This window comes from Patella vulgata, chromosome 5 (genome assembly GCF_932274485.2).
Source record: "Patella vulgata chromosome 5, xgPatVulg1.2, whole genome shotgun sequence".
Classification (NCBI taxonomy): domain Eukaryota; kingdom Metazoa; phylum Mollusca; class Gastropoda; family Patellidae; genus Patella; species Patella vulgata.
In genome coordinates, this window is record NC_065883.2 from 4262458 (window position 1) to 4277869 (window position 15412).

Here is a 15412-nt window from a genome sequence, read left to right on the forward strand (position 1 = left end):
ACATCCTCTATACCACAATTAGGATGATTCGTGAAATAGAACTTTATTCTTAAATGAAATTTATCAAAATGCCATCTTGCATTTATGGTGGTCATTTTGGTTTCACGACTATGCCATATGTTTTTGACATGGAGAACGGTTTTAATGGATATTTGTTACGGCCAGCTCAAATTTTGTCAAGGTCGTTGAGATGTAAATAAGGTTTGGGCACGTGATTGTTTGCGAGATTCTAGGTTAGAGTTAGGGTAATCATTGGGACTAGGTCCAGGGTTAGGGATAGGATTGGGATTAGCGCTAGCCCTGTTTACATTGTGGCCTATGACGACAAAATTGAGCTGGCCTTATCATTAGCACTAACCGTTGTTTTATATGGCGGCCATCTTGGATTTCACGATGACGTCATGCATTTTCCATCTAGCTGTTGATAGATTGCTTGACCCCTAAAACCTTGTGATTGCGAGATACCAGCGAATTTTTTTAAAATCTCACACACGTATCCAACGGGACTCAAAGAGTTAAATCAAGGGGACATAAATGCACACTTTTACAAACATGTATCAGGACTCAGACTAGCAATTATTTGCCCATTGACTTCAATGTTAAATGGCTGTAACATCACAGACTGTAGCTTTATGCTCAACATACTGTTGGTTCCAATTTCCTAATCATAATTTTGTAGGGGGGTTGATCGTTTAGATTTTTTGCTACGGGGATTTGATGTTGACTGGGGTGAAAACCTCACTCTTCCGACACAATGATTGCTCTGCAGAAAGACACTTTACACCCCCTATCCCTCCGCTGTAAAATCATCTACATTACCCCAAATTGCTGTAAATTTGCAAATTTGATCCCTTTTCTCCAATTCTATACCAAAAAGTCAACCCCAAAATGCAGGAAGAGGGGAGAAAAAAATTTATAACTCGCACTACAGAAGGGGAAATAATTACTAGTCTTAGTCTTATTAAACGTGTTTTAAACAGCAGACATCCGTTGTATTAAAATCCATGACAATAGTAATGCTGCCTATGTTGATTTCTTTTTATCTATGACAGGGTCAGGTTCGTTAAAAGTATGTGTTACCCATGACAACGGTAATTCTGTCTCTGCCATTTTATTTATAAAGCTGGACATTAGTATTGACTAAATGTTTTTCATTCTCCACATTAACGTAACCCAATAAATTGTTCAACATACCACAATTCTTGTCAATTATTTCCACAGTCCGGATTGGCATGCTATATCTCCACGCATGCGCTGTTTTTAAGGCCATTTTACTCTCGACACAATATGTGCAGGGAGTGCCTGCGTGTTTGTTCGTTAATCGCATAATGTAATCTTTTTGGAATCCGGTATAAGAAATGTTAGCAAACTGATAAAGATCTTTAAAAATGGCAACTGGTTCTCTAACAATGTCTTCGTAACGAACTTGCTTTAATCGTTGCTTATATTTTTTTTCAAGATGGCGGAACAAAATAACATCTTCAGTCATTTGATTACAAAGTTGTTTTGATTCTTCCGCGATATTTATAACGCCGTCCAATTTTCCTAATTTTAATCTGGATGATATAATTGCCCTTGGATCACGTACAAGGTGGATGACTTTTAACATGGGATCCTTCTGCATTAATAATTCCGCTTTCTCCACGGTCAACCGAATGGTTTTAGCCACTGACACGTTTCTATGACGACATTCGTCATAGAGATGATACAAACATCTGACGATTTCCGGTAGTTTGGAAGATCCGTTACGCAGACAAACATCATATGGCAGGAATCGTCCTCTTTCAAAATGGATCTGTGTTAAGGTTTCAAGATCCAGGTTGGTAAAATTGCACGACAGAAAACTTGACAAGACTTCGTTTTCCATATCTCCAAATTCTTCATTTTTAAGGAAACTGTAAAAAGATTTGTATATTTAGACACACCTATAGTAAAGTATCTAGCTGATCGGCGGAGTGTGAAATACGGTTTGGACAGTATTCGTATAATTTTTGGGTCATTGTTGTAAAAAGTACTACCTATAGGCCATCCTCGGTTACCCAGTGTACTCATTCCGTTCTACTCCACTATACCCTGGGTTAATCCATAGGGTTTCCACGATTTCAAATTATCTGCCCTGGCCTAGAATGTAGCTACAGTCTACGAACCAATCAGAAAACAGTTTACAAACCAATCGTTTCGCCTTCGTTTTTATAAGGGTAGATAACCATATTCATGTCCATTTACTGAATGATTTATGTAAATAATGTATATATTTATAATTTATTTATATTTAATTGTATTATGAAAATCTGTAGTATGTGTTGTTGATTTCAAATATGTATAACATTTATATGTTTGACTTTTGTTATTATTATTACTATTCGTTCTTTATCTGAAATGTGTCATTCTGTCATGTTTATTATTATTGAACTTGTACTTGGCAATTTGATTCACAATAACTTGTCTACGATATCACGTGGACATAAAATTCGGGGAACGAACGAACTAGTCTAAATGAAACTAATGACCCTACATTATTATATGAACGTCTGGTCTTCATTAACATAATATATAATTGGCTGTTAATAATTACGCATTTAGAATAGGCCAACTCCTAACATTGTCCGATGAGAGTTACTTCCCTTTGCCAACTTCTTTTTCAAATAACAATTTATGGGATTGGTCGATAAAAATAGCACAATCATCAAGGGCGGATAACTTGAAAACGTGTCCCCCCCCCCCCCATAGATTAACCCAGGGTAGAGCGGAATGAGTACACTGGGTAACCGAGGATGCCTATAGGCCTAAACAATATACAATTCAATTTTGGAATTATTTATATCAGATAAATCTCGCGAATCTTCAATTTTACAAAACAAGAATCTAGCAAACGTAGGCTACATGTGCAATATGGAGCCGAATCTTTGCCATATTAAGAGAAAATATCATGGTTGAAATTGAAAAATTATCATAGTCAAAATGGTAAAAATGGCCATTTTCGAGATTTTTCACTTGTAAATATCACATAACACCTAATACATTTTAAAGGATATTTACCATAATGAAAATCACTATTAGTATCAAAACAAAAATTGCTCGACAAAAATTAACAATGTAAAAATCTAATTTGTCAATTGTCAATATGGCAACGATTCGGCTCCATAGTGTAACACTACAAATAACAGAAGATCAGCATAATGGTAAGACCTTTAGTAAGGCTCTATTCCAAGCCTGACTTACACACGTAAAATCCTGGTTATATAGCGTCCGACAATATGGTATTGTTTATTTATCAGATTATGGTACCATAAGGTCATGGTATGATGCACTGACTACTGGATTTTCCTTTGAAGTCATGCCGAGGTTTGTACACAGATCATGCGTAGCTTGTAAAGGACATATTGAATTAATTGCATGTTTAATTACAACACAGTCGTGACTGAACTGAAGTAAATACAGAGTTGAAAAATCAATATCATCAAAACCAGCTGGGATCAATAAGTTCACAGAATCTAAATAATAGTTCGTATTTTATAAAATGTTTAATTAGAACGTGACTAACAGAAGTATATACAGAGTTGGAAAGTCAATATCATGTTCTATGCACGTAAATCAGTGGTTCTCTACCTTTTTTGCCAACGGCACACCTTGGAACACATGAACAAATAGCGACACAGCTGGCTAAATATATATATGAAAAATATTTGAATTTTGCAAAATAATAACATGGCAAGTCATAGACGGCACACAACCGTAGATACAGACTAGTCATAGGCACATAGAGTGACTCAAACTAAATAAAGAAACAGCTATGAACTTATCAGTAGACACCAGTAAAAACTCAATTCGGATCTCATGGTTGTTTGCATTTTCTTAGTGTGCCGTTCGAAATTTTCGCGGCACACTGGTCGAGTGGACGTTAAACTCTCTCTCTCTCTCTCTCTCTCTCTCTCTCTCTCTCTCATGGAATTGCAGTAGAAATAAATCCCGAAATGACCTAGTTTAACGCTCTCTCTCTCTCTCTCTCTCTCTCTCCCTCTCTCTCTCTCCCTCTGTCTCTCTCTCTCTCCCTCTCTCTCTCTCATGGAATTGCAGTAGAAATAAATCCCGAAATGACCTAGTTTAACGCTCTCTCTCTCTCTCCCTCTCTCTCCCTCTCTCTCTCTCTCTCTCATGGAATTGCAGTAGAAATAAATCCCGAAATGACCTAGTTTAACGCTCTCGCTCTCTCTCTCTCTCTCTCTCTCTCTCTCTCTCTTATGGAATTGCAGTAGAATCGGATTTTCTTCTATATGATCAAAATACTTACAAAGGTTTTTTAAACAGAAATGTTAAAGGTCTTTCCGTCTTGTGATATAATTTATACAAGGAATATAATGGCTCAAATATGTAGACAACATCGGGACTGTTTTGGAGAACATTGCCAACAAAAGATGACCCACTGCGCATGTATGCCAGTAACAGCACATGTCCTTCAGGAGGCTTAATCTTCCACTTATCGTGTCGATGATTTCCGATATGGTGGGTTTCTGTTACGTAAAAAAGAGTTTCATGATCATTATACAATAATGAAAGGATAAATAAATAAATAAAAATAAGTACATGTATGGGCATACTATGGACCAGGAACTAGGTATGACGCTATCGCAGCCATCTTGGGTAAGCCGCTGGCTCGCTTGCCTGGGGGTCGGTGTTTGATCCCTGCATTGGCCGAGAAAGTTCCTCCAGATTTTCCGGCGTGGTTTCTCCTTGTCAGTGATGTAGGACGGAGGGCCTGACAAGGACAACTGTCTAGTTGTTCGGATGGGACGAAAAACCGAGGTGCCGTGTACACATTGGCGTGCACGGAAAAGGTCCCTTGAAGTTGGAATTTGATATAAGAGTAGGTCGTAGTGCCGTTGTCCGGGCAAAATGTCACTCAAAGCACACTGTATGGCATATGCCGGCCTTCATTAGCCAAGTTCAGAGCAGAACAGTAGGACGTTAAACCCCATTTCATTTCATTTCGCAGCCATCTTGGAATCGATGTCCGTCAATCTATGTACACGCAAGTCTCGCTATCCAGCATTCGACCGGCTATATCTTTTGTTAAGGCTAACTCAATTTTCGTCAAGGTCGCTGGGATGCAAATAAGGTTAGGCCAGGTGATTCTTGGTGAGATAGTAGGTTAGGTTTAGGGTAAGCATTAGGGCTAGTCAGCTATGTATGAAAGATGACCTCATGACATGTTACCACCACCATCTCTGCTGGGGTTTTTGCTACCAATGTTTATAGTTTTTTTTTATAGCAGCGGACTAGTGCAACCGCGAATCAGTGAACATTCCCCAGAATGCAGCATTCCTCAGAATAATAGGTCATTGGCTAGATTATCCGGTCTTTTATATTAACATAAACAAAGTTTAAGGGAGGTAACTAGTCCTAAAACAAGGTATTATTAATCCTAATTCGTTGTCACGATTCATGTTTGTTTATAATAATGCGACAATTATCTGGGATTTATTGCGGGAAGGGGCGCAACTCTTACTTGACTTAGCCAAAGATACTGGATAATCAACTCCCAGTTACGCATGGACTATGGAACTTTCGTCAAAATATTGACAATGTTCTCAGACCCTCTGTACGTTGACGACTAGGAGGTTCTGGGGTGACCGAGATTCAGGCTAAACTGCAAGGGATGACAACTCTGCAAAGTTTCATGTTGATCCTAGCTTAATTGGGGGAGCCTTGGGGTTTTTGGGTTTGTTTTTTGTTTCGAGGAGCGTCACCTGCAAGACTACAAAGCGCAACAAGACTAGTAGCGCCTGGGGTCACATTTCTGCTGGTCCAGAAAGAAATAAAATAAGTTCAGAAATGTACCTTTGTGATCTGAAATGAATGTTTCGTGACCATTACTTGATGACAGCGGGGTATTTGAATTGACAAATGTGGTGACAAATGAAAGGAGATGCTGTAAATGACCTGTAAATAAGAACGCTAAATGTATTACAGGAGTTCCAGTGTCTTTCTGTATGTAATCGTAAATGTTTAAAGGAAATACATCGTAAAATGTCTAAAGAAATGGTGGGAGAGAGAGAGAGAGAGAAATGGGGTTTAACGTCCACTCGACACAAACTAGGTCATTTCGGGACTAACATATGATTTAATTTTATTTCAATAATTCGCATGCGCGTATGAGTCTTTAGCAGTGGGAGGAAACCGGAGGACCCGGAGAAAACCCACGAGGTTGAACAGGCGACCCTACTCCTTGTCACGTACAACCGGGGAATCAAAACCACACCAGTTGACCCAATGACAGACTTTATGGTACAGCGCGCACGTGCTAACCATTCAGCCCCCCACCCCAAAGAAATGGGGAATATACACCGTAAATGTTTTAAAAAATGCGCAGATGCATCGTAAATGTTTAAAGGAAGTGGAGAAGAAACATCGTAAATGTTTAATGACATGAAGTAAATATGTCGTAGATGTTTAAAGGACGTGGAGAAGATATGTCATAATATTGGAGTATGCGTATGTCCGTCTTCATTAGGGGGGTTGGAAGGTCGAATGGTTAGCACGTGCGTGCTGTATCATAAGGCCTGTCATTGAGTCAACTGGGGGGGGGGGGGTCGAATCCCCGGTTGTACGTGACAAGGAGTTGAGTCGCCTGTCCAGCCTCGTGGGTTTTCTCCGGGTCCTCCGGTTTCCTACCACTGCTAAAGACCCCTACGCGCAAGCGAATTATTGAAATAAAAGTAAACCATATGTTAGTCCTGAAATGACCTAGTTTGTGTCGAGTGGACGTTAAACCCCATTTCTCTTTCTCTCTCCCGTCTTCAGTGGAACAGAACAGTAGCACGTTAAAACCCCGTTTCATTTAAGTTCGATTTACACAGTTGTTGTTAACTCACGGTTGTTGATAACTCGCGGTTGCTGATAACTCACGGTTGTTGTGGGCGTCTTGTGTATTGGGTAATCCATTACAGAGGAGACTAACCTGTGGACAAGAACTGAATTGACATCAACATAAACACCATGATGCAGGCAGCTAATCGTCGTGGAGTTAAAATGGACATCTTGAAAAGCTGGAAAAACATATAGAGGCATAAACATAGTCACGCAAATCATGAAAATACGCCATCATAGCGGCATAGTCCTGATAGCAAGGGTGGACAAGGGACCGAGGGGCCACCACTCCAGGGGTACATGGGCGGCTGAAAAGTTCTAAGTCTATCTGTGAAAGACCTATACAAAGTCGATGGGTTCCATTTACGAGCGAAAGTGTACATTATTTTGCCAACGATGTTGCAAGGCCTGGATGCCGGTCAGGAAGGAATTTTCGTTCACAGCTGACAGGACGTCAGCATTACTTTGAAAATGACGACCGGCTAGTTCCTTTCATTTTTGGAAACAGGTCTCATCCATGGTTACAAATCTAGTCAAAGTATTATCGGGATCTGCTTCAAAACGGCGCAGATTGTCACGGAACGTCAGGAATCTAACGCGTTTCTGATCCGCTGTCAAGAACTTTGGCAACCATCTTGCAGAAACTTTTGTCATTCCTATTTCTTTGGCCATAATGTGCTCACAACTCTCTCATGAGAGATGCCCACAGCACTGGCAATATGTCGAGTGATCAATCGTCTATCAGCCATCAGCATGTCATGCACCCAGGTATTGTTTTTTGAATTGTTCCGGTTGGTGGCCCTCTCTGCCAGCCACGATTATATTCCGCATCCCACTGAGGAAAATGAAGGGGGGGGGGGGTCATCCTTTTATCTAGAGACTACGTCGGCATGTATCTGTGTTTGGATTAGTCCTTTCGGTGGCAGGCACTTGATGACTGCCCTATAGCCAGTTTTGTCCATTTCTGTTGGTTTCAGTGGATAGGTTCACAATATTGTCTGGTACCAAGACAATAATAATCTACAGTTGCAGATTCATTCACTTATTGTACTTGTTGGTGGCAATAGTTTGTTTTAATCCAATTGATCTATCCTTTGCAGGCTTAGAACGTTTCAGTCAACCCTCGTATCCTGATGTTTCTAGTTTATGCACACATTTAGCGTGTGATACGAGCGAAATTTTACCAAAACGATGCAAGTTCAAGATTAAAAAGAACTCTCAAACAATGCGAGACTATTAAATCCTTTAGGTGACCCAAAGCCTACTATAAACACGTTCTTATTCCCAGTGCACTCTTGTCGAAAAGAAAGCTCAAGATTAAAAAGAACCCTCAAACAACGCGTGACTATTAACTTCTGTAGGGGACTCATTTATTAAAGCCTGTCATAAATACAGTCTTACTCCCAGCCCTCCCTTGTCGAAAGGAAGGCTTAGAAAAAGATATTTTATGCTTTAACGAAATCTGATCTGTGTCGTATTCACAAACTTTAACAAATATGTTAAACATATTTAGCCTCTATCCGGAAGGTAAGGATGCAGAATGCTGAATATTTATATGGCTCGTCTTCTCATGGCCCCACGCTTCCAACCAATTTTTGACAAAACAAAATCCATTTTAAACGTATTATAGCCCCAAGGATCTGGGTAAAGGCGGAATAACTCTAGTACGGAAGGTCGCTGAACGCTGAATATCGATAGAGTTCGTCCTCTCGTAACCCCAATACTTCACACGTGAAAAGAATCCGTTAAAAACTGTAGCCCTTCTCCAATTGTTGACGGACGTATAAAAATAACGTTTTACATAATTTATATTAACGGACGTACGGCTCTATTCTCTTGAAAGCCTGGAGGTCGGGTGTTCGATCCCTGCATTGGCCGAGAAAGCTCATTCAGATTTTCCGGCGTGGCTCTCCTTATCAGTGATGCAGGACAGAGGGCCTGACTAGAACAGCTGTCTTATCGTTCTGATCGGACGAAAAACCGAGGTCCCGTGTATACATTAGAAAGCACGTAAAAGATCCCTTGGCAGTTGGAATTCGATATAAGAGTAGGCGATAGTGTCGCTGCCCGGGCAAAATTTCCCTCATAGCACACTGTATGGCGTATGCCCGTCTTCATTAGCCCAGTATAGGAGCAGAACAGTAGGACGTTAAACCCCATTTCATTTCATTTCATTTATTCTCTTGAACCTTACCGTGACAATAAGTGGTTCTAAAAGCACATATTAATGTAATATAAATAAACTCTTTGGGGATCACGGTGGCTAAGTGGGTAATACGCTGGCTCGCTAGCCCGGAGGTCGGATGTTCGATCCCGGCATTGGCCGAGAAGGTTCAACCAGATTTTCCGGCGTGGTTCTCCCTTGTCAGTGATGCAGGACAGAGGGCCTGACTAGAACAGCTGTCTATAATCGTTCGGATGGGACGAAAAACCGAGTTCCCGTGTACACATTGGCGTGCACGTAAAAGATCCCTTGACGGTTGGAATTCGATATAAGAGCTAGCCATTCTTGCTATAATAGTTCGAAAATAGATAATGTAAAATGAATGATTTGAAAAATTTCATTCAAATTACTCTATTGCTAGCGAAGATATTAGCCTTTGAAGGTTTGACAAGATGTGTGAAATAATTTCAACCACCATACTGGCTGTTCGAAGCTATGTCTCCTCCATTTTTAGCTTAAATCAAAATATGGCTGAACTGTTCTAACCTATTTAATATCGGAGAAATCCGATGCCATCGCGAGTTGATTATGGCCTGGATAAGTTCATTGATGTCTAATTAATAATTTAGAAAATACTTCAGCCCTAAAGAAATGAAATGAAATGAAATGGGGTTTAACGTCCTACTGTTCTGCTCCTAACCTGGGCTAATGAAGACGGGCATACGCCATACAGTGTGCTATGAGGGAAATTTTGCCCGGGCAGCGGCACTACGGCCTACTCTTATATCGAATTCCAACTGCCAAGGGATCTTTTACGTGCACGCCAATGTGTACACGGGACCTCGGTTTTTCGTCCCATCCGAACGACTAGACAGCTTTCCTTGTCAGCCCCTCCATCCTGCATCACTGACAAGGGAGAACCACGCCGGAAAATCTGGATGAACTTTCTCGGCCAATGCAGAGCCCTAAAGAAAGACCAGCAATAGGCAGATTTAGCTCTTGCATAATGTGTGTTTAATTCAATATCTAATTAATAATTTTGATAACATTTCATGCCTAAAGAAAGACCCCCAATTGGCAGATTTAGCTATAAATGTATGTTTACAGAAAGCAACACACGGAACTCACTATTTTATATTTTAAAAAATATTCAATTTTATGTTTAATACCCATCAAAAAATTCATTGCTTGAAATGTACTGCTTTTTAAATCCAATAATATTAAAGGTGCATTATGTAGGAGATGAATCGGCCTATTTCAGGTCTTTCTTTTGGCTTCAAATGTAAACGTAAATTATTATATAGACATTTATTAACATGACAAGTCTATAATCAACTCTCTGGATCATCAGATGACTGAAATTTAAAACTTTAATGATAAAATAGACAATCGAGACTAAGTATCGTTGCTATGATAATGAACGATCTACGTAATATATTCAGGCAGCTCTTCGGTTTTCAATAAAGTAATTTGAATAACATTTTCAAGACAAAAAGATAACTGTTGAATTTACTACAGATTACTTTTTTAGCATAAATCTACTTCTTGTCACGTACAACCGGGGAATCGAAACCACGCCAGTTGACTCAATGACAGGCCTTATGATACAGCGCGCACGTGCTAACCATTCAGCCATCCAACCATTCGGCCATCCAACCACCACCCCCACCCCCTGCACAGTCATCCCACCGTTAAACCCCATTCCATTTCATTTCATTTCTGTGAAGTTGTTTATACATGTACATTGAATTTAAAAATTTAAACTCAGCCACTGAACAGTCTTCTCTTGGATTAACTTTAATCAGTCCGTTAGCTAACGGATAATAAAATTGACCTTCCATCTACAGAAATTTAACGGATCGTTAACAAACGAACCCTTAGCAAGATAACGATCCGTTATAGTTTAAAGGATCGCTAAAATACCTTAGTTTTGAGCAACCAGCCCCTTTTCAGTTTACCATGTCATAAATTATAAAAATTTTCCTACCTTTCAGTCAATCTACTTTCAATAAATTACGAATAGTTCGTAAAATACACACACGGTTAGCTGATATTTGTCTTTTTAAAACTATTTCCGTAATTTCCTCAGTAATGAATTGGTCAGTTTGAGTAAACTACTGACCCTTGTGTTGTCGTCGTCGTCCAAGCGTTTGTTTTAAACTTGTGAAAGGTAAATATTGATCCGTCCTTTAAACGTTACCTGTTCGATATTGGTTGGATCATCGAATCAGCACGTTTTTCACACACACAGTCAACTACTCGTAAACAAGGGAGAGAGAGAGAGGGCGAGAGACAGAGAGCGCGCGCGAGAGAGAGAGAGAGAGAGAGGGGGAGAAATGGGGTTTAACGTCCACTCGACACAAACTAGGTCATTTCGGGACTAACATATGGTTTAATTTTATTTCAATAATTCGCTTGCGAGAGAGCGAGAGACAGAGAGAGAGAGAGGGTGGGGTTAATAATTCGCTGAGAGGGAGAGAGCGAGAGACAGAGAGAGAGAGAGAGAGAGGAGGTAATATTTCACTTTGCGGCAATGTGTCTTCAACAGTAGTGGAAGGATATAGTGAAACCCCACAAGATTAGAGCAGACGAGCTTCACGTACATGTGCGGGATTCAAACCACCTTATCTTCGAGCATCGTTGTTATGAATTTTATTTTGTTGTTTAAAATCATTTTCATTTCTGAAAATATTAAAGATTACTTGCTAAATCTGCTTTTAAATGTAATCAAGCAGACAAATTCATAATATCAATGGTGGATAATCTCTCAGATTGGATTCAGTCGAATTTAAAAGGTGATATATCAAGGTATAATGTATGTCACAATAAATGAAATGGGGTTTAACGTCCTACTGTTCTGCTCCGAACTGCATGGGCTAATGAAGACGGACATGCGTCGTACAGTGTGCTATGATGGACATTTTGCTGGGACAGCGGCACTACGGCCTACTCTTATATCGAATTCCGACTGTCAAGGGATATTTTACGTGCACGCCAATGTGTACACGAGACCTCGGTTTTTCGTACCATTCGAACGACTAGACAGCTGTCCTTGTCCCCCCCCCCCCCCCCGTCCTGCATCACTGACAAGGGAGAACCACGCAGGAAAATCTGGATGAACTTTCTCGGTCAATGCGGGAATCTAACATAAGTCATGGTTGTCAAACATATACCGTGGGTCAGATATGCAACAAATCGACTCTATAGCATGTTCCACACAACCCAATATTACCCGGGGGCACTTGGAGGGACTGCCACCCCACCCACTCCTCCGCACGCACATATAAATATTGTTTTTCGGGGTGCCCGGGCGGATCATGTTAATCATGCAAAACCATTAGTCACCACGCCCCTGTCTGGAATCCTGATGGTATTTTATTTACGCTCTTTGTTGGTGACACCTAAGTCTACTCTGCTGGTGACGGGGACACCTCACTTTCCCCACATCTATTGTTTAGAGTCTAGGTCCACCCGGCCATGACTAATTAACCAACAAAGGGAGTTTAAGGGGATTTAAAGTATAGTCTGTTACAGGTTTGTGACACTTCAACATAGTAAATAAATAAATAAATAAATACATTTTTTATAGTATAAATATTTATAAACAGTTTGATATATTATAAGTACAAATATATAATAAATAATTATATATGCATTTAACTAAATAAATAAATAAATACATATTAACTACATAAATAAATACATTTTTATAGTATAAATATTTATAAACAGGTTGATAAACATGACAATTCACAGTCCAACAAAATTCATAACAGTGTTGAGGTATTCAATGGGGGTCTTGGCACCAGTTATTAATAAATTCTTCTCTTTTACGATTCTTTCATCAAGGCGGCAGTTACTAAATTCTGACCACCTTTAGTATTACCAATGTATTTAAAGTTAACCAGAGCGTTCGCCATTTTGGAATGACCATTTGTGATTCAGAGGAGCTATATATATCAACTGATAAGCTGTGATTATATATCAGTAGTTTATTTGTTTTTATTTCAAATAATTATTACATCAAAACAGATCACAATGTAAATTTATTAGTAAACTGATTTCATTAATTTGCCCAATCTACTGATTGTGTTCACCAGTAACAATAATTAGAGTGAGAATTAATTAGAACAGACTATAGTCCTACATCCACGGTCCAGTAACCTTCTAATCCTTTATCAAAACAATCAAATGTGGGGAAAGTGAGGTTAAACCCTGGTGACAGATGAGAGAGAGAGAAATGGGGTTTAACGTCCACTCGACACAGACTAGGTTATTTCGGGACTAACATATGGTTTAATTTTATTTCAATAATTTGCTTGCGCGTAGGGGTCTTTAGCAGTGGGAGGAAACCGGAGGACCCGGAGAAAACCCACGAGGTTGGACAGGCGAACCTACTCCTTGTCACGTACAACCGGGGATTCGAAACCACGCCAGTCGACTCAATGACAGACTTTATGATACAGTGCGCGCACGCTAACCATTCAGCCATCCCCCCCCCCCCCCCCTGGTGACAGATGCCTTTACAAACAAACTAAAACAAATTAATTATTTACGATTTGACAAAAAACGGGAAAAAACAAACATCCAGCCTAACAATCATATTTGAAAACAAATTAATTAATTAATTAAGATTTGAAAAAAGAAAAGAAAAGTGCAAAACATCCCGTGTAACAATCATAACTTGAAAACAAATTAATTAATTACGATTTGAAAAAAGGGGGAAAAACAAACATCCAGTCTAACAATCATATTTTAAAACAAATTAATTAATTAATTAAGATTTGAAAAAAAACCAACAAGGTAAACACAAAATATCCAGCCTAACAATCATTATTGGAAAACAAAATAATTAACAAAAAAAAAAAACCAACAAAAAAACCCCAAAACAACAAAAAACAAAACATCCAGCCTAACCCAGACTATTCTAACCCAGGCCTACTCTGTTACTTAAAGATACATTATGGGAGTTAAGATAAAGAGATGGCAGTTCTCGCTGTAATAGTTAAAAACTAGGTAGTGTAAAGGTAATTTGCGGAAAATTTCAGTCAAATTGATCCACTATGAGCCGAGAACGACGCTGGTGAAATTTTCGCATAGTCTCGGTCATCATTACTAAAATCATCAATATAAACAGCATAGTCTCGATTATCCACTGTTTTGATTTAATTATCAATGTCCGTTAAGCGGCATATAGGAGAGTTGACATCGAGAGTTTATTATGGTCTGGATAAGTTAATTAATGTCTAATTGATAATTTAGATAACATTTCAGGCCTAAAGAACGACTTGTAATAAGCAGATTTTGCTCTTGCATAATGCATGTTTAACTACAACATGAAGAAATCAATAACCATGAATGAAATAAAGCACGAAAACATGTGGATAATCGATACAATACATCTACATTTAACACACACATTTATCGATATTGTCCGTATCCTTGACGTTTTTTCATGCTATTTTTTGGTTTTATTGTCACAGCTGGACTGGCGGCGTGTAAATATTTCCTTCGATATGCAGCTGAATAGACCCATATTAAAAACTGATACCTGCAGGGCCGGATTAAGACCCACGGAGACCTTAAGCATTTAAAAGATTTTGATATGAAATGAAATGAAATGGGTTTAACGTGCCACTGTTCTGCTCCGAACGGGGCTAATGAAGACGGACATACGCTATACGCCTATAGGGTTAGGGTGAGGGAAATTTTGCCCGGACAGCGGCACTACAGTCTACTCTTATATCGAATTCCAACTGTCAAGGGATCTTTTACGTGACCGCCAATGTGTACACGGAACCTCGGTTTTTCGTCCCATCCGAACGTCTAGACATCTGTCCTTGTCAGGCCCTCCGTCCTGCATCACTGACAAGGGGGAACCACGCCGGAAAATCTGCATGAACATTCTCGGCCAATGCATGGATCGAACACCCGACCTCAAGGCTAGCGAGCCAGCGTCTTACCCACTTAGCCACCGTGATCCCCAAAAGATTTTGGTACCCTATATATAGTACTACACTCCATCCCGGTGATGCTGGAAACTAGAGAAAGTTTCATCGGAATTACCCTTGCCTGGTTTGTTACAGGACGGATGAACAGGCAAGGAATCCGGTCTAGTCGTTCGTTTGGAAGAAAGAAATAAATCCCGTGAATACATTTGCGTGCTTGTATTCAATAACGAGTTGGCGGAAACACGAGTGTCAGTCAGGTGAGAGAGAGAGAGAGCTCACATCGTATCACAGTGACAGACTTCATGATCTAAAGCGTACGTACAACACAACTCAAAACAAGAGGAGGTCTAAATTTCCCTTATCGCAAACTGCTTGGCCATTGTATGTTTTTATTTGTCCGGTGTTTGCAGAAAAGCAGGACTTAAAACCC

General features: G+C 39.6%; 1 protein-coding gene across 1 annotated transcript; it reads right to left on the reverse strand.

Annotated features, from left to right (window-relative positions):
- Positions 1-60: 60 nt before the first annotated feature.
- On the reverse strand, positions 61-11162 carry LOC126822598 (carbohydrate sulfotransferase 4). The gene is made up of 5 exons (XM_050551568.2): positions 11019-11162; positions 6959-7046; positions 5839-5940; positions 4292-4511; positions 61-1895 (listed from the first exon to the last, which is right to left on the reverse strand). The coding sequence occupies exons 2-5, from the start codon at positions 7035-7037 to the stop codon at positions 1112-1114; spliced, it is 1185 nt and encodes a 394-aa protein (XP_050407525.2). The 5' UTR covers positions 7038-7046; positions 11019-11162; the 3' UTR covers positions 61-1111.
- Positions 11163-15412: the final 4250 nt, after the last annotated feature.

What these genes read in the sequence shown, in the direction of transcription:
- LOC126822598 (XM_050551568.2), bottom strand. Translation starts at nt 7,037, where the DNA reads ATGTCCATTTTAACTCCACGACGATTAGCTGCCTGCATCATGGTGTTT. An exon ending in AATTCAGTTCTTGTCCACAG is followed by an intron (nt 5,941 to 6,958) that starts GTTAGTCTCCTC and finishes TCTTATTTACAG; the next exon opens with GTCATTTACAGCATCTCCTT. An exon ending in ATTCATTTCAGATCACAAAG is followed by an intron (nt 4,512 to 5,838) that starts GTACATTTCTGA and finishes TTTACGTAACAG; the next exon opens with AAACCCACCATATCGGAAAT.